General features: G+C 32.6%; 1 protein-coding gene and 1 pseudogene across 1 annotated transcript; one reads left to right on the top strand and one right to left on the bottom strand.

Annotated features, from left to right (window-relative positions):
• The first annotated feature begins 8,565 nt into the window (after positions 1 to 8,565).
• LOC109164652 (beta-amyrin 28-oxidase-like) lies at positions 8,566 to 10,307 on the top strand. The gene is made up of 2 exons (XM_019313177.1): positions 8,566 to 9,725; positions 9,960 to 10,307. Exons 1-2 carry the CDS (start codon positions 8,610 to 8,612, stop codon positions 10,254 to 10,256), a joined length of 1,413 nt encoding a protein of 470 aa, XP_019168722.1. The 5' UTR covers positions 8,566 to 8,609; the 3' UTR covers positions 10,257 to 10,307.
• A 10,848-nt stretch (positions 10,308 to 21,155) lies between these two features.
• On the bottom strand, positions 21,156 to 22,011 carry LOC109164789 (annotated as a pseudogene).
• Positions 22,012 to 22,655: the final 644 nt, after the last annotated feature.

Here is a 22,655-nt window from a genome sequence, read left to right as displayed (position 1 = left end):
CTGATTGTAGGAACGTGTTTGATTGTAGGAACGTGTTTGGTAGGGGTGTAAATGAGCCGAGCAGCTCGCGAGCGGTTCGCGAGCTGCTCGGTCAAAATCGAGCTCGAGCCGAACTCGAGCGGTTCGTTTAGTAAACGAGCCGAGCTCGAGCTCAAATATTCTAGGCTCGCGGCTTGTCGAGCCGCTTGCGAGCCATAATTAAATAAAAAGATAAATTATATATATATATATATATATATATATATATATATATATATATATATATATATATATATATATATATATATATAATACTTAAAACTCGCAAAGTAGGAAAACCCTAAATCTATTGGACTTGTTTAATTTTTTTAAAAGATTTTATTATTTATGTATGGATAAAATAATATTTATTATTAATTGTTATATGAATTCAAATAGGTCAAACTTGAGACTAAAATTGAGTCTGAACTCGAGCTCAAATCAAGCCCGAACTTGAACAATCGAGCAACTTGAGCCGAGCTCGAGCGGCTCGAAAAATTGTCGAGCCGAGCTCGAGCATCATTTTTCAAGCTCGATCGAGCTCGAGCTCGAACTCGAGCCGAACCATGCTTATCGAGCTCGAGCTCGAGCCAACCCATGCTTGAGCTCGACTCGGTTCGTTTACACCCCTAGTACTGTTTGGTAAATTAGTTTTAGTTGGTAGTTGTTTAATATAATTTCTTTTCTCAAAAAGTTAATTGAAAAAGTTATTTTGAGCAACTTTTTAAATTTTAACATTTTGAAGTTACAAAAAACTGATTAATCAAACACTTATATTTATTTTTTGACCAAATCAAACAGTTAACAGTAATCGAATAAATTAAAACTGGCTAATAGGTTAACTATTTTACCAAACAGGTCAGTATCTAATCATTGCATTTGACTAACTATTCATACAAACTATAAAGCATGTTACAGACACAACTACTCCCTCTTTGTACACTTCGATAGTTGGCCTCAGCACTAAGTGTTATGTGTTAGATACGGGATCCAAAATCTAATATTATAATTATCTCAATTATCCTATCACTAATCAATTTAAAACTTTTAAGATTAAATTTACTCTACAGTATATGTTGTTTAGAACATTTTTTATATTATTTATTTTTTTTTGGTAGAGTTTTATATTATTTAATTGCTACATACTTGATTAAATAAAAAATTTTATTTGCCCCCCAACAAATAAATTCAATGTGAGTTTTGTGTTGACTCTACCGCCTCTACAACCTAAACGAAAGAAAAGAAAATAAAAAGAGAACAATAATGTGCTCAGGATGACCATCACTTTGACGCACCAAGTAAGCACGTGCACTACACGCACACCAACAGAGCCTTTTATTTTTATTTTTTATCCGAATTTACGAAAAACTACTTGCAAATCTATTTTCACAATCTCTCATCTTTTCTTTCTTTTATCTAAAAAAAAAAAAAAAAAAAAAAAAAAAAACTACTCCGTATTATTTTATCATTGTTGTGTATGCCTTAAGATTGATCATAATTTTAAAAGAAGATAAAAGTGAATAGAAATTAAGGTTAAAGTTGATTAAATGCCTCGTCAAACACTTCCTTAAATGACGGTAGACATTCACATTCTTTCTTGCCAGTTCTTGAAGAAGACTCAAGAGCATTCCGACCTACTTTTATGTCTTGTTCTTAGGTCCCCTTCCACTCTTTTTTATTTTTTAATTCTCATTTACTGATGCCCCAAGACCAAATATTTTGTCGACGATTTCTTGACAAGTCTCAATTTTAACACAATTATCTTATAATGTGTTAGGATATATAAACAATAAAAGAATTGGTATCAGCAAAAACAGAACCAAACACGTGACTATTCAATTATAAGAATTATCTTCCACCCACTTAACTATTTCATTTGGAACCCTGTATTATGTATTATTACTCTATATTATATTTAAGACCTTATATTACCTTGGATCTAGTCATGAAGTGACTCTCCCGGTCAAATAAGAAGTTATGAGTTTGAACCCCAGTGAGGGCGATATTAACTTTTTGTGCTTCAGTCCAATACAATGAGAAAGTAGCATTACATTGTAATAAAATCAATAGTAATAAAAAAAAGTGTTTTTAAACATAACGACATTTAACCATCTTAAGTGAGATGAATAATATTTTCCAACTAAAATATAATACCTTCCTAACTCATAAAAGGTAACATTTTAAACGTAACCATATTGTTTCTTCGCGTCCGGGACCAACAATAGAATTGTTGTCCATTTGGTAGACTGGAATTTAACTACATAACATGGTTGATCAAAGTCCACCATCATTTCACGACCGTTTACCAAATTTTGTAGTTAAATAATAATATCTAGTATATACATTTTATGCATCATACCCAAATATTAGCCGCCATGAAAGTTGCAATCGTTATATCGTGTGCATGCATATTGTGAAGTATGACTTGCAGTTAATATATTATATATTTTTAATTTATTTACATATAATTTATATATTACGAAAAAATTAATTATATTTTTAGTCTCAGATAAACAAGTGATATTCTACTTTTAGTCTTTGTTTTTTTAAAAATATTTTAGGTTGGTCCTAGTATTGCTGTGGTCTGATCATATTTAAATGGAGTTAAATACGTGAATCTACATTACAGAAATTATGAATCTACAATACATAAATTATGAATATGCAGTATAGAAATTATGAATCTACAGTATAGAAATTATGAATGTACAATGCACATGGTGGACACGGGTCCATAGCATAATTTGTCCATTCGAACCCCCTCTCGTATGAAAAAATCAATTTGATCAGCACTTTGTCTTTTAATTGGACCGGCCCGGTGCGAATGAGGATTAGTTTAAATATGGTACAGGTTTAAAGATGCCTCTGCCTCCCAATTAAAGCCTGTTCAGGACACCTCGTGATCTGAAAAAAAAATGAAGAATGTAGATAGTTTCAAAAGTATTCATATTTATTAATTAGTCAGTTATATAATCAATCAAAAAAAAAAAACAAAATAATTTTAATCAAAATATATTGGGTGAATTTTTCTTTAGAATATGACATTATTATTTTAAAATAGAAAAGTAGAAAACTTCCAAACCTAACCATGTGTACGCCAGCCAACCTGCCAATTGCGAAGAATAGATTATAGAGGCTTCAGATTTGCATAAATGTCAACACTAAATTAAAATACAAATTTTTAAAGGAAAATTATATTATTCAATAAAAATGTCACCGTCACTACGTCCGCATTTGTGTTAGGTATTTTAATACTATAATTAATTATTATATCGTGCGTGTATAATAATGTATATATAACTAACAATTACTTTCTCATTAATCATAAACAATTTAATTAAACCAAATAATATATTCAATTATATTCGAATTGAAAGTGAATAATCTCAATGTCTTCTAAACTTCTAGACGTACTAGAGCAAACATGCTAAGGAAATTGAGGGAAAATGTGGTGTCATCAACTAACATATTAACTATTCATAAACCTGTCGATAAAGGTTGTTAAATTGATAAGTCTAAAAAGTTCAATTGATGGGTTCGGTCAATACGATTACTAGTTTTTAGTACATATAAAATAACTCATGATAGAATTATATGGATAAAAAATAATAAAGTAACATACAACCGTATATGATTATCCATGAGCAACTCAATTGGTCACAGAAGTAAAGTTTAGAAACAATAATATGGGATCGAGTCTTACTAGCGGCAGTGTAGGATCAACCTCTCAAAGTGAATGAGCTCCTTGTGCGCAGTAAGCAAATGTCTAGCCTTTGCGTTCAACTCAGTAAGCAAAGGTCTAGCCTATGTAGTTAACTGAGTTACCATGATTTACATCCCCCGCTCTGTCGGACATGGGTCCCTTAGATTTTTTTTTTCTAATAATAACAATAACAATTAATTAATTCATATATGAAGGAGGATAAAAGTAAACTTGATATGGTAGAATGGAATATACTTAAGATATAAAAGTATAATTGCACAGATATTAATATAATTTCATAATAACAATTGCCTAATAATTATTATGATAATTTAACTAAACATGGATTGTTGTATTTATTTTTATAATAATTACAATTAAATTATTTCTCATTTTTTCCCAAATTTATTCTTGTAAGAATATAATTACATAAATTATATAACATATCTATTTTTTAAGATAATTGCAGACAAACGAGTTATATATTACTCCGTATTCAATTAATTGAGTGATACTTTTGCACTAATCTTATAATCAAATAAATGTATACTTTCAAATATTAAAATTATTTATAATTTCATCTTTAATTTTATTATCTAAATATATTAATATATAATAAAAAATTATATCCGTGCATCGCACGGGTAATTGGACAATTATTTGCTCGAATTTAAGTAATGATAATATCATAAAACATAATCGATCCAACTCATTCCATCAACTGCACTATATAATATTTATTATTATAATTTATATTTGTATATCAATCCAAATATTCTTTAAATATTATAACAAATGCATTTCGTTCAACGCACGGGTGAAAAAATTAGATTATATTAAGAATGCAATTGCCAAAATCAAATTTAGATGGGATATGGAGAGCTACTATTTATACTAGTATATGACTTTAATTTAGAGTCTAGAATACTATAAGTTACTAGTATTTGCCCTGTGCAATGCACGGACAAAAATTTATAAGTATTGTTGTAATGTTATGATACAAAACTGAATTAATTTTATTAAAAATGTAAGTATAGTTCTACATTGTAATATTTAAATGTTAAGACAATAAATATGATAAAAAAAATGCATTCATATTGCTAATCTCATTTGCAATAATGATCTTACAAAGTTAAATGGACAGAGAATGACCTAAACCACACACACACAAAAAATGATCTTACAAATCTATTAATATACATTCACACTTAGGCGGGAAAATTTTTTCCCTACTTGATTTTACTTTACCTAACTTTCTTTATAAATTATTAAAAAACTAATCAAAATTACAAACTATTTAGTGTATATATATATATATATATATATATATATATATATATATATATATATATATATATATATATATATATATATATATACATATGAAATTGGTTGACACACATACTAAAAAGATGTAGTTGACATATTTTGTACCTGCAGCTGATAGTTTCTGTACATGTAGTTATCGTATTATGTGTTAACAATTACAAGTATTAATTTATTTGTTTACATGTACAAAAACGGTTAACTGTAGGTACAAAATGACTTAACTGAAGGTACATAATTTTTGTATCAGCGTTCACAATGCAATATAAACCATGGTCCATGGTATAACAATTACTATAATACAAGATAGACTCTGATCCATGGTATAATTTGCCCTAAAACTCTATAAAGGCCAGCACTACTAATTGTTTGAGGCAGATTGGCCTGACAAGATGAATATAGATCTTTCTTGTAATCTCTAAAGTACTCGAACAAAAAAGTCTTATTGGTGAAAACAAAAAAATCAACAATTCAGTTGATTTTTTTTGGTCAGATTTTATAATTGAATATGACCAATTAATAAACTTTAATCATACAACTTTGCACCTTTTCTTCTAGCATCATCCATACTCAAGCAAATTTAGGAAGGAAATAATAGAGAAATCATCTCAAACAAGAACCTAGGTTAATACGGAGTAATATATTAAGAGGTACGGAGGGTGAAGTTAACGAAACGGAGGAAAACAAAAATTAACGGAACAAGGGGTTATTTAAGAGAAAAGGTATTAATAATTAAGGGTAAATTAGAAAAATTAGTTAAAAATATTTAAACAAAAATAATATCAACCATTCATTTGAATAAATAATTATATTGACATTTTTTAATTCCTGTTAAGGACCTAACTTTATTGGCTCTTATTATTAAGATTAAGACTAGTTTTTTACGCGCATTGTGCGATTGGGATAATGCCCAATATTATTTTTTTTAAAATAAGTACTTTAAAGTATATCAAAGGAAAATTATATTGGAATTGTTCAGATAATTGAATGTTAAATTTGCGTATTTAAATAGGTAATTCTAAATTTACAAATGCAAGATAATATAATCATGATTGATTATAATGGTCAATAAAATAATTGTATAGGTATGGTTGAAACCAAATACAGGTCATAAGGGAGAGCAAATAAAAATTAGGACATAAAATATTAAATATATACTAATATTGAAGAGTTAACTGCTGATTGTCAAATAAGGACATTACGAGATATTTTCCACTTCAATTTGTTGTGTGATTTGAATACTCTTTTGTCAATTTGTTGTTATTTTTTTATTTTTTTTAAAACAATTATTATTATTATTATTATTATTATTATTATTATTATTATTATTATTATTATTATTATTATTATTATTATTATTATTATTATTATTATTATTATTATTATTATACCCTTAAATTATTTCTCTTAATTGATTTATTGCTAATGAATACATTTTTTTAATAAAGACATTGTAGGGACAATGTAGCGAATATAATCAATTGATGAATTTGAATATAAAGAATTTTTATATTGGAGAAAAATAAATATAATGTAACTAATGAAATTATTTTTCTTATTTAATTTATTGATAATGAATAAATTTTTTTTTTTAATAAAGTCATTGTAAACACATAATTCTAAGGGGAGACGCGCGTTTTTAATAAAACGACGTCGTTTTTATGGTGCATACGGATGCAGCATAACTACTCCCCTATTGTTAATATATGTTAGATTGGGTCAATAGATCGAATTAGACCAATTGCCAATATTTCATCACTAGTAATTGTTGTTGCTTTATTAATTAAATTTCTAGTTTTTCAAATTTATGCCACATTATGGGCTTATTTAGGCTCCTCAGCTCTTTCATTGCTCATCTAAAGTGGAAACATCGGATGGGCAACTATTAATAAAGAGGGGTGTTGAGCTTCTTGTTCCGTTAACTTTTAATGATCCCACACAAAGGGAATCCCATTTGTTTTGTTTTGTTTTATTTGGTGTTATTAATGTCTTTATAGGTCCTTATGCACATTAATTGCTAACCGTAATCGTTAATTTTAGTAAATATTTCTTTACAAATTGTTAATACAACCCAACAGTAAAAATTGTTGTCACAATTCGTTATCAGTTAATTACCAAACAAGGCCAATAATAACAATTGTTATATAATGAACGGGAGTTCATCATGCAAGGTATACCTATGCTAAAAGTTTATTTTTAGTATATTATACTAAAATTAAATATGTATTGAAATATATTATCTCTGTTCGGCCCGCATGGGTAGCTCAATTGGTCATAGAGGTGAAACTTTGGAGGAATGACCTGGAAGCAACCTCTCAAAGTGAGGGGGGCTCCTTGTGCGCAGTGAGCACCGGTCTAGCCTCTATGGTTCATGTTCAGTTCTGTCACCATGATTTACATCCTCCTTGTGCGCAGTGAACACCGGTCTAGCCTCTATGGTTCATGTTTAGTTCTGTCACCATGATTTACATCCCCCCAAAGCGGCAGTGTGGGAGCAACCTCTCAAAGTGAGGCGTGAGGGGAGCTCCTTGTGCGCAGTGAGCACCGGTCTAGCCTCTATGGTTCATGTTCACTTCTGTCACCATGATTTACAGCCTCTTTGTGCGCAGTGAGCACCGGTCTAGCCTCTATGGTTCATGTTTAGTTCTGTCACCATGATTTACATCCTCCCAAATGCTCTGTCGGGCCGGGGTTGGGGTTCAACCTTTTGGAAGAATATTATCTCTGTCCCGTCTGTCTTACTTACTATTTACTCATCAAACTAGCTATTAATGCTTTAATTATTTTCTTTGGTATTTTGTAATTATTTTAAATTTACTTTTTGTTATGTTTAATAGTGCTATTAATGTAGTTTCTAAATAACACTTTAATCTCTGATTGCAAATTTATTATCAAACTCTTTCAAGGTTTCGAGATGATACATGTGCTTCTCGAGGGCAACCAATGCGCGGACTTCCTCGCCAACATGGGGCAAAACTCCCCCTAGGGCACCTCTATCTTACAGGTTCTGCCGAATGGTTTAAGAACACTAATTGATCGTGATATGCCGCGAAGGTGGCGTTTAGAAGGTTTTACTAGTTCTTTCTTTCGGGGCCTTTTGATCCCTCCCTTCCATCCAAAAAAAAAAAAAAGGAAATAAAAAGTTAAATGAAATAATTTCAGTCAAATCTCGTTAACCGAACCAGACACATAAAATGAGACGAATGGAGTAATAAACATACAAAAAATAAAAATGTGCCATAATACAAATAAATATATTTCAAGGTCAACTTTATAAGATGCACCTCGTGAATATAATATAATTTGCGGATAGGAGAATCCATTTTCATATGCTGGCCGGCATACCATGAATTAGTAAAAATATTACTCCGTTTCAAATATTTATTCATTGTTGGAACTTGGATGCTTACCCGACATTTGGCTGCCTAAAAATGATTATATTGTGAATTGTTTATTGTTTATATCATAAATTGTGAAATCTCTGTGACTCTGCATGTCTTTTCTATATAAATGTCCTAATACTTCACGCTAACGTCTCAATCGAGTAGTGTTATCTCTGCAAATGGAAGCCATATTCGCTCTAATCATCTCTCTCTCTTTCCCTCTTTTACTTACCCTTTTTGCATTTCGACGACGGCCGGAAAACAATCCCCAATTCCCGCCGGGAAGTTTTGGATGGCCTATTTTGGGAGAGACGATCGGGTTCTTGTTCGGGAAGCCGGAAAAATTCGTCCATGACCGGATGAAGAAATACTCGCCGGAAATATTCAAGACTATGATATTAGGGGAGAAAACGGCGGTGATATGTGGGCCCAACGGTCACAAGTTTCTCTTCTCCAACGAGCAAAAGCTTTTCACCGCCTTTAGGCCTCATGCCATGCAGAGATTATTCCGTTCCTACCAGCCCAAAACTCCGCCGCCTCAGCCCCAGCCCGAAACCGTCCGCCACGAGGAGGCGGCGGCGATTCGCCAGCCCGGGTTTCTAAAGCCCGAAGCGCTGGCCCGATTCTTGGGCAAGATGGATTGTACAGCCCGAGAGCTCTTGCGGGACCACTGCGAAGGCAGAACAGAAGTTCGGGTCTGCCCGCTCGCCAAATCTTTCACTCTAGCCCTCTCGGGCCGGTTCTTCCTCGGAATAGATAACCCGGACCGGATAACACGGCTAATCAGTTGCTTCGATGACGTCACATTGGGGATGCATTCCATGGTGGTGAACTTCCCCGGGACGGCGTTTTACCGGGCGAACAAGGCGGCGGCCGCCATTAGGGAAGAGCTGAGGAGAGTGGTTCAGGAGAAGAAAGAGGCGATGCAGGGCGGCGCCGCCATGCGAGACATACTCTCTCACATGATAGGCGCGGGGATGCCGGAAAACGAGGCTGCGGACAAAATCATGGGATTAGTAGTCGCCGGATACAACACGGTGGCGACCACCATAACTTTCCTGATGAAATACGTCGGAGAGAGACCTGAGATCTACCGGCGAATCCTCGCAGAGCATATGGAGATTGCAGCGAGAAAGGAGGGAGAGGCATTGGAATGGGAAGATATGCAGAAAATGAAGTATTCATGGAATGTAATATGTGAAACAATGAGGCTAACCCCTCCTCTTCAAGGCACCTTTAGAGAAGCCCTCACAGATTTCACCTATGCAGGCTACACCATCCCAAAAGGTTGGAAGGTAAATCACTAAATCACTAAATAGGGTTTTAAAATAAGCTCGTAACGACTGAACTTTAAATAAATTAAATTTGCTAAATAAAACCTAAATTATTATGCATGCTAAAAAGTTAATAGCTGAAGGTGAAAAGCTAATAAGCTAATTAATTGAAATTAAAATATTTAGTAAAATTAGCAGTTGACGAGCTAAGATGATAAATGTAAAATAAATTAATAGGTGTTCAAATTCTAATAGGTATATTGGAGCGTGAGCAGCACCAACAACAATTCCGAGTACTTTGAGGATCCCGAAAAATTCGACCCTGAGAGATACGAGAGTGGGGAAGGAAGTGCACCCTACACGTACGTGCCTTTCGGCGGAGGGCCTAGGATGTGTCCGGGGAAAGAATATGCACGGCTAGCCATACTGGCTTTCCTGCACAATGTTGTGAAGAAGTACCAGTGGGAGGTGATAGATCCCAAGGAGAATGTGGTTGGTGACATGATGCCAACCCCTCAAAATGGACTTCCCATACGCATTTGTCATATATGATATTAGGGCAATTGGAAGAGTTATGTTATATGTACTGTCAATTTTTATTTCATTATTTTACTTTTTAATGTAACAAAAGTCATAGTAAAAGTGTCTACATCAAGATTTTGAATGTAAGAATAAAAGTTAGGAGTATAAAATAGAAGTACACATAGCATTTTTTTTTTAAAGAAATATCATACCATCATATCTCATTCCCTCCTTGATTAAGTAGATTTTTGTTGTTTGTTCCAACTGCCAACACTCTTGTGCCCAACTAACTTTTCCTAAAGTTAGATCATAGAGTATCAATTAAGTAGTTGATAGCTGGCTGATGGCTGTCAATAATATATTAATATAATGTTGATGTCATATGGTATCTGCTAATTAATCTTCATGAACTGTGTTAATTATATAAACAATTTATCACATTTCTAGTGCGTTTTATTTCCCTCAGATCATGTGTGATTTAGAGACTATATATTACAAAGGAGTTGAGTTTACATCGTACACATCCTCGAATAGTGACTGTGAATTTGTGTCGCCTCCTCAAACAAATATACTTAATTATCCTCTATAAGCCCAATCCCAAACCAAAATATTTAGGGCAATGAATAGTAAATTTGGCCCAAGAAGATCCACCTCATTATCCTTGCATGGCTCAAAACTAAACAAGCAAAAAGGGAATAGGATTGAAAGTGAAGGCATGGGCTAATTAAGAGAACATGAAATATGGGGTTGCAAGATGGGAAATATATGCTAATCCTAAAACAAGAAGGCTAACATGGCTACTTAAAGTCCAGCAAAAGAAACTTCAGTCCAACTGCCCAAACATACTAACAAATAAATTATTAGTTTTTTCAATAAATAAAGGGAAAATCGTATTTTTGGTCCCTCAATTAGTACCTCATTTGCAATGTTATCCTTGCTTTTCAATTTGAACAATTTTGGTCCCTCAATTAGTCCGACGTTAGTCAATTTAGTCCAATTAGTTGACCATCCTCTCACTCTCTATTCTCTTAGCCTAAGTGAAGGAACTAAGCTAATATAATCAAGGCTAAGTGAAATTCCTATAATACCCATGCTATAAACAGAGTTATAATGATTAATTAACAGAAGGACTAAATTGACTAACGTCGAACTAATTAAGGGATCAAAACTGTTCAAATTGAAAAACAAGTATATATATAACATTACAAATGGGATATTAATTGAGAGACCAAAAGTACAATTTTTTCATAAATAAATCTCAATTCTTTTTGCACTTGTTCTTTACCAAGAACACAAAAGTTCATAAAAATATCATTCATCTTAGAGCATCCACATCAGTGGATATTAGGGAGATAATGTCAGATGAACTATCTTGGGTGGGGATAATAACAAATGTGGGGTGGAGTTATTTGGGGAGATATTTGTCCTGCAAGTTAAGGGTTAATGTCAGAAAAAAAAAAAAAAAAAAAAAAAAAAAAAAAAAAAAACAAACAAACAAACAAACAAACACTGGCTGTGCGCGTTTGCGCACATCCATTGTCTACACGGGCGCGTGCAATGGTGTGGAAACCATTCGTTTTCCTAAAGTTCACTACCGATAGGTTTCAATTGACTGCTAAACAATTATAAATACATCACTTAGTTTTCAATACAAACACTATCAATCGTAAAAACAACCAGAAAGAACGGTTGCTAATTTAAAAAACACAGAGAATTTATCCATGGTACACCGCTGCACGTAAAATTTCTCTGATGAACTCCAGGAGTGCAGTATGCTTTCAAGTCTATAGAAGTTGTCTTCCATAATCAAGAGGTAAGATTTAAATAAGATTGAGTTAATACCCAAAATCGTCCTCGACTATAGTTTTTTTTCTCAATTTCGTCCTAAACGACTTTGGTGACCTAATATCGTCCCAGACTTTTGTGTTTCGCTCAATTTAGTCCCAGACTTTTGTGTTTTTGCTCAATTTAGTCCCTCATTTGTTATTCTGTCCATTTGGTGTTAAATAAATAGACAATTCAGTAATTTTAATATTGGCATCTCTTTACTCATAGACATGTGAACTGCGAGATCCTTTTTTTTTTTTTTTTTTACGAATTACTCCCAGAATTACTCCTAAAACTGCGAATATAAAATTTGGTTTGCAGGTCCGGGAGTAATTCTGGGTGTAATTCGTACAAGAAAGAGAAATTTCGCACTTCACAAGTTGAAAGTAAAGAGAGATCAATATTAACATTACTGAATTGTCCCTTTATTTAACACCAATTTGACGAAATAACAAATGGAGGACTAAATTGAGCGAAACACAAAAGTCTGGGACAATATTAGGTCACCAAAGTCGTTTAGGACGAAATTGAGAAAAACCACTATAGTCGAGGACGATTTTGGGTATTAACTCAAATAAGATTCAATATTTATTAGAATGTATTTAGTATTGTTATGTTTATATTGTTTTTTTATTCAACTTCAACATTTTCTAGGCAACATTTTTTCATTCTCATATTCCTAAAGAACACGTTGAAAAGTTCCGAAATCAGTTTAAGGAATGGAGAATGTATGTGGTAAAAAATTTCTAAACATTTGATATGAAGGCCAGTCGGACTCATGTGGAATGTTTTGGATAATTATGCCTTAATGTCATTGTTTTTACTAATTTTTCAATGTGATATGCATTTTTGGATTTGTTAGTGTGGATTTCATATTATTTGCTTTACTTTATAAATTATTCATTTTACAATCATTACAAATTTGTGTGAATGATTGCAGGTTACAATTGTTATTATTTGCTTTACTTTATAAATTATTCATTTTACAATCATTACAAATTTGTGTGAATGATTGCAGGTTACAATTGTTAAACTCAACTAAATTGGTAGTGTCTAGTTCAATAATTTTCTGACTGAATGAATGGTATTTGTAGTTAAATTTATTGTATGATATTTGCAAACCATTTTTGTGCTGTTATGAAAATCATAAATGACCGTAGCATGGTGGTTGCCCATTGTCTTGAATTGTTGGATAATCAGGATAAGGACCTAACCTCACGGCTTGAGTCTAAGGAAATAGAGGAAGATGTTAGGAATATAGTGGAATAATGCGGAAGCAAAGAATGAAAAATTGAGAATTATAGAAGTTGAACAATAGGGAAAGAATTAATAAAGTGGAAAAATACACACACACACACACACACACACACACACACACACACACACACACACACACACACACACACACACACACACACACACACACATATATATATATATATATATATATATATATATATATATATATATATATATATATATATATATATATATATACTCTACATGAGAAATAAAAGGAGAAGGAAATGAATTCAATTTGATGTGTGATGCAAAGAATAATGCTACCCTATTTATACTAAGCAACTAAGAGATAAAAACGCAAGGAATGGAGAACATGTATACATGTTGCGACACTTGCGGCAGTAGATTGAGGAGATAAAAGAAATGCAGCTGCGACGTGGACCGGTGATGTAGGTGTTAGATATACAATAGTCTAACTATATGTACCATAGTATACGAGAAACCTAACCTCGTAGGATAGCGGAAGCGTAACCGTGTTGATCTCCAGCCATAGTTGATGTTCCTGTTGTGTTGCCTCTTAACGGTAGACCGTTAGCCATGTTTTGCCTCAGACCTGACTCAGAACCCTAGATGGTGTATTGGTATCTACTGAGCAAGTACCGTAACTGAATGTGCTAACATCCATCATCCTGTATCCCATCAATCCAGGATTATATTAGGCACAGAGTTTGGTTGACTAACAACTACTAGTTATTAAGTCCAACCAGACCACTTAATAAGCCTAGTCAACTTGCACCACTTAATTAAGGCCCTAATATATAATATATAATATATATTATTAGGGAAAATCTTACATTCTCCCACTTGGTGCAAGTACCAGCACAACCTTCATCAAAGAACAAAACACACGAATCATAGTGATATGTCCTCTATTTAATCAGAGTAGTATCCATTATGGTCACATGCATTTTAATTCTCCAACTTAGGTCCTTAATGGACAAACCCTATGTTTATTCTCGGTACCTTAAGGGATGTTTCTCAAAATACATTATGTGCACAACTGAAGGAGAAAACGCATCCAAATTGTACAAAAGAGTACACTGTATGATCTCTAAAATTTTATAAGCATGCCTTAAGTAGAGATCTCTTAATGTTAGCATAATGCTAACTGTATTACATGACTTCTTTATAAGTTAACTTTAAGTACTATCTCTAACAACTAAGAGCTTGGAGTTGACACGTCTGTCACTCCCACTCATCAAAAATAGCCAAAAGATAGTCAAGTCACAGAAGCATTCCAATAACTTAGACAATAAACCAAACGTCTAAGTCCATAAATTTGGAATCTTAATCATACACCATAACTTCCCAAATAACTTCAACGTCCAATTTAAATGAACTGAACATAATGAGTCTTACTTATATGTCCCACAAAATTGTTTTGAGCCCTACAAACCAAAATGGCCCAGGATTAATTTTGAAGAAACTAAAGACTCTATTAATCACTGAAGAATTTATTAAATTACAGTGCACCACAAATTAAATGTTTTTGTTCTAATAAATTCCTTAATATTGTTACAACATTTTCATAAATATGCTGCACAACCAAATGTTCAATAATTTGAACTTATGAATTTATAAGTACAAATACAAGATTAATACTTGTGGAATATTATGGACTTATTGTTAACATACAATCTAGCTTGAGATGTATGGAGACAATAATTAAATCCAAAAAATTTAGTGGAGTATCTTAATGATCTTTTTCTAAATTATCACTCCCACTGATTAAGATATTCTTCAGCGAAATTAATAAAGTGAACTTAATAATATACATACTCATAATTGATTTATTGACTAACTAACAAATGAAGACATAATTCTCCACCATTAGTTGGACATACTAAATAATCAATTTTTGGTTCCAATTAAAATCTAAGTAAATAATGAAGATATATTTCTCCACCATAGTTGGACATACTAAAAAAAAACAAAATACATCTTTCAAAACCAAGTTAGAATTTGGCTCAAAAGATACATTTTAACATTATTGGAATCCAAGAGGTATGTCAAATCACGTAACTTACTACAGTTAGTCCGAAGAACCGAGCAAGATCCGTGGATCAATTAATAAAAGTTGCTAAATTTTGGGAAGTGACTGAATACATGTTTTGGCAATGCAAACCATGAAACTTAGAATTATAATTGAACTGAATTTATAACTCTAAGAAATTGTGATAAAATCATTATCTAATGGGTGGTGGGATTTATTGACATAAAACTTGCATGTGGGCTAAAGTTTTAATTCTATTAAATCCAATTAAGAAACCCTTATGATAATATTGTTCACAATTGCTAAAGAGCCAGAAGAATCTAGTGACAAAAAACTTGCCTGTGGGCTAAAGTTTTACTCAATTAGATCCAACTGAAAATTTTATTTATGATGAAACCATTATCAAATGAGTTGAAGAATCAAATGACATAAAACTTGCTTGTAGACTAAAGTTTTAGTCAATAAGATTCATTGCTATCATTATGATAAAAAACTTAAGAAATCATGTTCCCTTTCTTAATCCCTGTGGGCAAATTAAGAAATATGATCTAAAGTTACATCATAAACCTAAACTTCATGATAGAATTGGAAATTATTTACAAATAACCATAAAGTAAATGAATTGATTTATTTCTATCGTCACTGATAAAACTACTAAACTACATTCCGATACATAATTGCCTGTGGGCTAAATTATGACCGTAGTCCAGTATTTCATCCTGATTAATTATACAAATATAACGAAATTGCCTGTGGGCTAAATTTCATCATATTACATACAATTAATCACAAATGATATGTCTAAAACTTTATGTGATCAAACTTAATAATCTTAGGTAGCTGAATATGCTGTAGCTATTCCTTAATTAACCAAGATTGAAAACTTAAGAGACTTCAGTAAATTAAAGATGCTTTGGCTATTCTTTAATGAACCGAAACCAAATCACATTGGCAAGGAATACTTAAAATTTTGACAAACAGATTATACCAGATTGTGATGAGAAAATCTAAATATACTCGAAGGAAAGGTGGTTAGAAACTAAGTCTCACTGAAAACCAATCCCTTAAATAGAGTATCAAATTAAGGAGACTAGTGGCTCAAGATGTTCTTAACTCATGGCCATTAAAACTAGTATGTCTCCCCGATTCATATATACTTAATGTATAACTGTTTGGGGTATAAATCAGTAAACTGTATGGTATACACCAGAAAACTGTAGGATTCACCTATGATTAAAGCTTAAATAGTGAACTAAATTAGCGGACTAAACGTGCTTAAATTCAGGCACTACCGCGACTAAAGTTTATGCATAAGTCCAACTTAAATAGGAACTAATATAATTCCATCCCAAAGTATGCATTGCTAAAGGCATAATAAAATTGCATAATTTAAAACATAATATTATGCTTAGGACAAAAAATGCATAAAATTAAACATTAAACTCATATACTCCAAAGAAATTGCATAACTTAAAGCAATTTACAATATGAGATTTTAAAGTATAAACTTAATATTCAAACACCGATGAGTCCAAACCAAAAGAGACCCAACATTTTGAATAATAATGTACTGAATATATACTTTAATTTTTTTTTTTAAACTGTAAGCCCATGGGAAAATGTTTTAATGCATAAAGATCAAATTTATGAGAAATAACTGAATTTACAAATTCAAACAATATCAAACCAAAAAGATATCCTATAATTTGTAAATAAAAATCTCACAAACCCTAATTGCATAATTAAACTTAATATTATGCACTTAATGTGATCGAATGCGTAAAATAATCTAAAGAGTATGAACCAACTAAAGGATATGAATTTAAACAAAATATTCATTTATTCATACTTAACCAAACATGGGCAATCAGAACTAAAATCATAATTCCAAGAACTAAATGAATTATGGAATTAATGGCAAAAGTCAATTGCCTAGAAAATATGTTTTTCCAAGATTACTAAATTGATTCAAAATCACTCTCCATAACCTAGTTAATAATATTATTATTATTATTAATGGCAAAATTGCAAATAACCAAAATAGCAATAAATAGCCATAATAATATTATCACATTATATAGGAGACTAGATATGGAAAAACAATGATTAAAACCGCAAACATTTATAAACGTTTTCGGATAAAATTTTGAAAACTTAATAAAATTTGAAGTCCGAAAAACATTAATGTCAAGAAAATTATTTTCTGTACTGGAACATTGTCACATAAATATATTTGGAAACAGTTCAAGGTACATATCTGAATACCATAACAAGATTAATGTCATCATTAATTAATTATTAATTATTAATAGTAATAAGTAACATTATAATCACTATTAACATTAGTAATGACAAACTAACGTATGGTAATGCACTTTTAATGTTTTCATTTTTCTAAAGATAAACTATGCGATTAGTCCAAATTAGCGGTTAACTGTAACTGTAGCACTAATTATCAATAACAATCATAAAAGATAATTAATGACTAACCTTAATGATGCAAACCGCATCTGCCCATTGCGCTAACAACGATGACGATCCACAAGAGAAGAAAAGACTCCATAATTCTCTCAATCTTCACTATCGGTGTCAATAAACTCGATGCAGTGTCCAATGGTACGTTAAAAAATTTATTGGTAGGACTTAATTACCAACATTAATAGTCATGTAAAATGAAGTGGTAATCATGCCAATGTACCAAATATAGCAGATTACCATGAAATGATAATTATTATGAAAAGTAATAAAATGAGATTATCCCCTAAACTTAATAACAATAATTAATAATGCCGAATTTAGCTTAATAAGTAGCAAAACTGTAATTAAGGGATGCCAAATACTAATCTCAATTCCACCACATAATAATTAATCATGACTATTATGATACTTAGGGAGACTGGAGTTAAGGTAATAACCAAATTACCATTATATAGACAATATACCAACTATATTGCTTTTTCCATAAAATTAAAGACTTAATATTATTATTAAGGCCCTGAAAAACTATTGATAGATTAAAAAGTAATCAACTTAAACAATAGTTTGTAATTCTTAATGGCCAAAATAACAATTAAATCCTTAATCCTTAATGTCTCAAAATAGACCAAGACAATAATTATAGCACTTAATCACTCAAATTAGACTCATAGACCTTAATGGCCCAAGTGAATTATAACATGGATGAAAATTGGTCTAATACTAAAGTAGACCCAAAACTTAAAATTATGACCAACGATGAATACCAAAATATGGTAGTTAGTAATAATTGGAACTGAATAAACATGTTATAATCAAAAAGGAGCTATAATTATTATTTAAATATCAATCAAAATGGTGAGATCCATACTTTAACAGTTTAATGACCCAAGATAGGTCCCAAATAGCTTGTTCAAAATAGGTTCTAAAGTCCCAGAGACACATAATACTAAAATGTGCTCAAAATTAAGAGGAAACCAAACAAGCTGTTTTAGTAGGTCATAATACCTAAAATTGACCTAAGGATCCAAAAATGAATGATATTTAATAATGAATTTATGAGTTAATAGTATGCAAAATCCAACCTTAATATATGCTTCTCTAAATGTATAATTATAAAATAATTTATGAATGTACAAAGCATATTTGGATTTTTGCATATTAATATATTATTAATCATAAATTGTAAAACTTGAAACAATTCAATTTACACCTTAACATTAAATTAAAATTCAAACAGCAAATTATAACTTAATATTTGCCCCAAATTGAATGATAATTTAATAATTATTTAAGAAAAATTAAATTGAACAATTAAGTTGAAGAATCCTATTATGATGAATGAAAGCTGAAGCAGGCCCAAAATACCAAATAGGCCCAAGATTTTTTTTTTAATAATGGACTGGGTCAGACCCGGCCCAATTTTTATTTCCATCATCTTCTTCATGTTTCTTCAACGGCAAAAGCCCTAGCTGCCTGCTTGAAGACGAAATCAACCGGCAATGAAGATGGAACCGTGTCAGCCGGAGCCTGCAACGCCTGAAGGAGGAAGCAACGATGGCTGAAGCTAGCATCGCCTGAATGGGGGGACAGTAGCGGCGAGCTGGTAACCCAGCCAACCTCCGTCGTCTCTCCTTGTCACGACACCAACGCAGGCGATCGCCGCCGTCCATCACGGCAGTGCCACAGTTCCCTTTCATCGTCGACTGGAGCATGAGGAGCAACGACAACCCAACTTCGCCGGCGTCGCCTGAAGAAGGAGAGGAAGCAGCGACAACCGGAAACCCAGCCTCGCCTCGCCATCTCTCCTGGTGCAACGCCAGCTCCGTTGCCATGTCCAGCGTCCAACGACACCACCCACCTCCGCCATCTCTAGCTTCGCCACCGAACGGAGACCGTAACCGGCGAACAAATCCGGCGATTTTCCGGCGAACAAGTAGCAAGGCAGTAGCCAGTGGATTTATGCTTTATATTCGAAATTATCTCCTTAATATCTCGAAAAAAACACATTGCAGTATTTTCCAAAACATTATTTCTGGAAAAACTGACTATGTATATATATACATATATGAAACCGAATATATATGTACATATAGACTGTAAAACCAAAGCACATATATATGTATGTCTTTAATAGAATAAATATATTCAGATTGCATACATATTCAAATTAGCAAAAAAATTATTCTTAATTCACTCAAAATATACACGTCAAATTACTTAATTATATCATGACTGAATATATATATTTGCGTGTATATTTTAAAGAATTAGAGCATATACAAAAACTCAATGTATATGAAAAATTCATCTTAATATTGTTTGGGCAAAACAATCAAACCAGGCAGAGATTATAAAGGCTCTGAAACCAAATGTTAGATATACAATAGTCTAACTATATGTACCATAGTATACGAGAAACCTAACCTCGTAGGATAGCGTTAGCGTAGCCGTGTTGATCTCCAGCCATAGTTGATGTTCCTGTTGTGTTGCCTCTTAACGGTAGACCGTTAGCCATGTTTTGCCTCAGACCTGACTCAGAACCCTAGATGGTGTATTGGTATCTACTGAGCAAGTACCGTAACTGAATGTGCTAACATCCATCATCCTGTATCCCATCAATCCAGGATTATATTAGGCACAGAGTTTGGTTGACTAACAACTACTAGTTATTAAGTCCAACCAGACCACTTAATAAGCCTAGTCAACTTGCACCACTTAATTAAGGCCCTAATATATAATATATAATATATATTATTAGGGAAAATCTTACAGTAGGAAGACGCATTCTTATTGATTTTAGACACAACATATTATTTCCTAACAGAAGATTTGGTTGAGGTAACAATTTTAAATGATTTTTTTTTCTCACTAACATATTTTAATTGATGTTGGTTAATGTGTTTATATAAAATTCTATATCTATTAGATTTTGAATTTTGACATGTATTTGTATACTAGTATTTTATATGCGCGATGCGCAAAAAATATATGTCCAATATTAAAATTAAATATTAAAATTTTAGTTATATTAATTTTTTTAAAATAATAGTGTGTGTGTGTGTGTGTGTGTATATATATATATATATATATATATATATATATATATATATATATATATATATATATATATATATATATATATATATATATAATTGTATAATTCATAGGGATAAGGGTCAAATAGGCCCTTCAACTATAAGCCAAAGTGCAATTAGCCCCCTAAACTAACAAAAGCTCCAATTAGGCCCTTCATCTCTTCATTTGTATCCAATTAAGCCCATAATTTCTTTAATTTGTGCAATTAGCTTAATTTGTAGGTAAATAAAAGGTTAAGAACCGGTGACTTCACAAGGTTGGGAGAGCTGGTATTTGACAGCGTTACCGACGACGATGCTGTAGTACATGGGCGTAACCCCGAACGGTATGTAAGCTAGACAAGTGACATGAAGGTGGTAACGCCCGGTAATCAGCTCTCTCAGCTTGTAAAAGAACTGAATGTGCAGCACTTAGTTTGAAGCCGAGGAAAGCTCCCTACACAATCCATTACAGATAACCCACCATATCCGTCTATCACCTTGAGGAACTTCAACTTTGGTAGCCTCTTCAGAATCTTCATTGGGTCATCATCCATCTTGGTGTAAAACAGACACAGCTTGACGAGGTTTGGTGAGAAGGCATCCACATTTGGTCCCAACTTTCCACCTGACACGACTGGTAAGTTTGACGGTGAGCCAGACGGCACCGGCAGCCTGGTCATCTCTGAGCTGTGGTCCGTTAAAGGGTGCAATGGGGACGTTATTGCCGTAAAGAAACGGCGACCAAAGGTTGACGTCCTTGTGGCCTTAATACACGGTGGGAATGACGGTGTAGTAGGTGGTTTGTTATTCGCGATAGGTTTCGTTGACGTCGAGGTTGTCGTAGTAAATTCCGATCCGGGAGGAGATGGAGATCTTGAGGGTGGTGGAGAATTAAGATGTTGGGGGCGGAGACGTTGAAGTTGAAGATGGTGGCGTTTTGAAGGGTGAAGCACTGAAGGCGTGGCTTCTTTGGGTTGGAGAATGACCCAGATGATGAGGATTGTGAGGAGGATTATATTATGAAGAGGATGATGAGGAGGCAGCCGCATAATCGTTGCACTAACTTCTTCCTCCGCTCCTTGTGGTGGCTGCACTCCTTCACTGGCATATTTTCCCGGCGGCACGCGGCGGAGGGAACTAGTTTGTAGGGGCGGAGTGAGGCAGGAGAAATGGAGACCGGAAAAATTAATTTTTAATTTTTTTTAAAAGAAATTTACCTGTAACTTTGGTGTAACCTACTAATTAACTTAATTGCATAAAAGTAAAAAGATCAAGGGTCTAATTGAAGCTTTTGTTAATTTAAGGGGCTAATTGCACTTTGACCTATAGTTAAAGGGTCTATTTGACCCTTATCCCTAATTCATATTAATATTATTGAGGTAAGAATTATAGAAATGATAATTTACTAAATATAACTATGGTAACATTTTAATTAAAACCTAAATGAATTCAAACTTACAATGGAAGGATGTAAGAAAAAATATTGTGTATGCATATACATGGTAATAATAATTTGGAAAGATAACAGAAGTTATAATGGTAAGGATATTTTTGTCCAAAAAATTATGTAGTACAACTTTTATAGCACAAGGTACAAAAAAAATTAACGGAAAACATGGACATAAACCAGGGGTATAACCTGGATTGAAGTTTATTATGTTTATTATTATTTCTACTATACTAATAAGAGCCCAAGAGAGTTAGGCCTATAATGGGTAGAAAAAATGGCGGTCACAGATTTTAATCAAATGA

The sequence above is a fragment of the Ipomoea nil genome, unplaced genomic scaffold, assembly GCF_001879475.1.
Source record: "Ipomoea nil cultivar Tokyo-kokei standard unplaced genomic scaffold, Asagao_1.1 scaffold3069, whole genome shotgun sequence".
NCBI classification, from domain to species: domain Eukaryota; kingdom Viridiplantae; phylum Streptophyta; class Magnoliopsida; order Solanales; family Convolvulaceae; genus Ipomoea; species Ipomoea nil.
The sequence above is the reverse complement of the archived record's forward strand: the minus strand, read 5'-3'. Positions and strand labels throughout refer to the sequence as shown.

Excerpts from the sequence above, each read along its gene's own strand:
- LOC109164652 (XM_019313177.1), top strand. The coding sequence starts at position 8,610 with ATGGAAGCCATATTCGCTCTAATCATCTCTCTCTCTTTCCCTCTTTTA. Across the intron at positions 9,726-9,959 it reads CCATCCCAAAAGGTTGGAAG|GTATATTGGAGCGTGAGCAG; the intron begins GTAAATCACTAA and ends AAATTCTAATAG.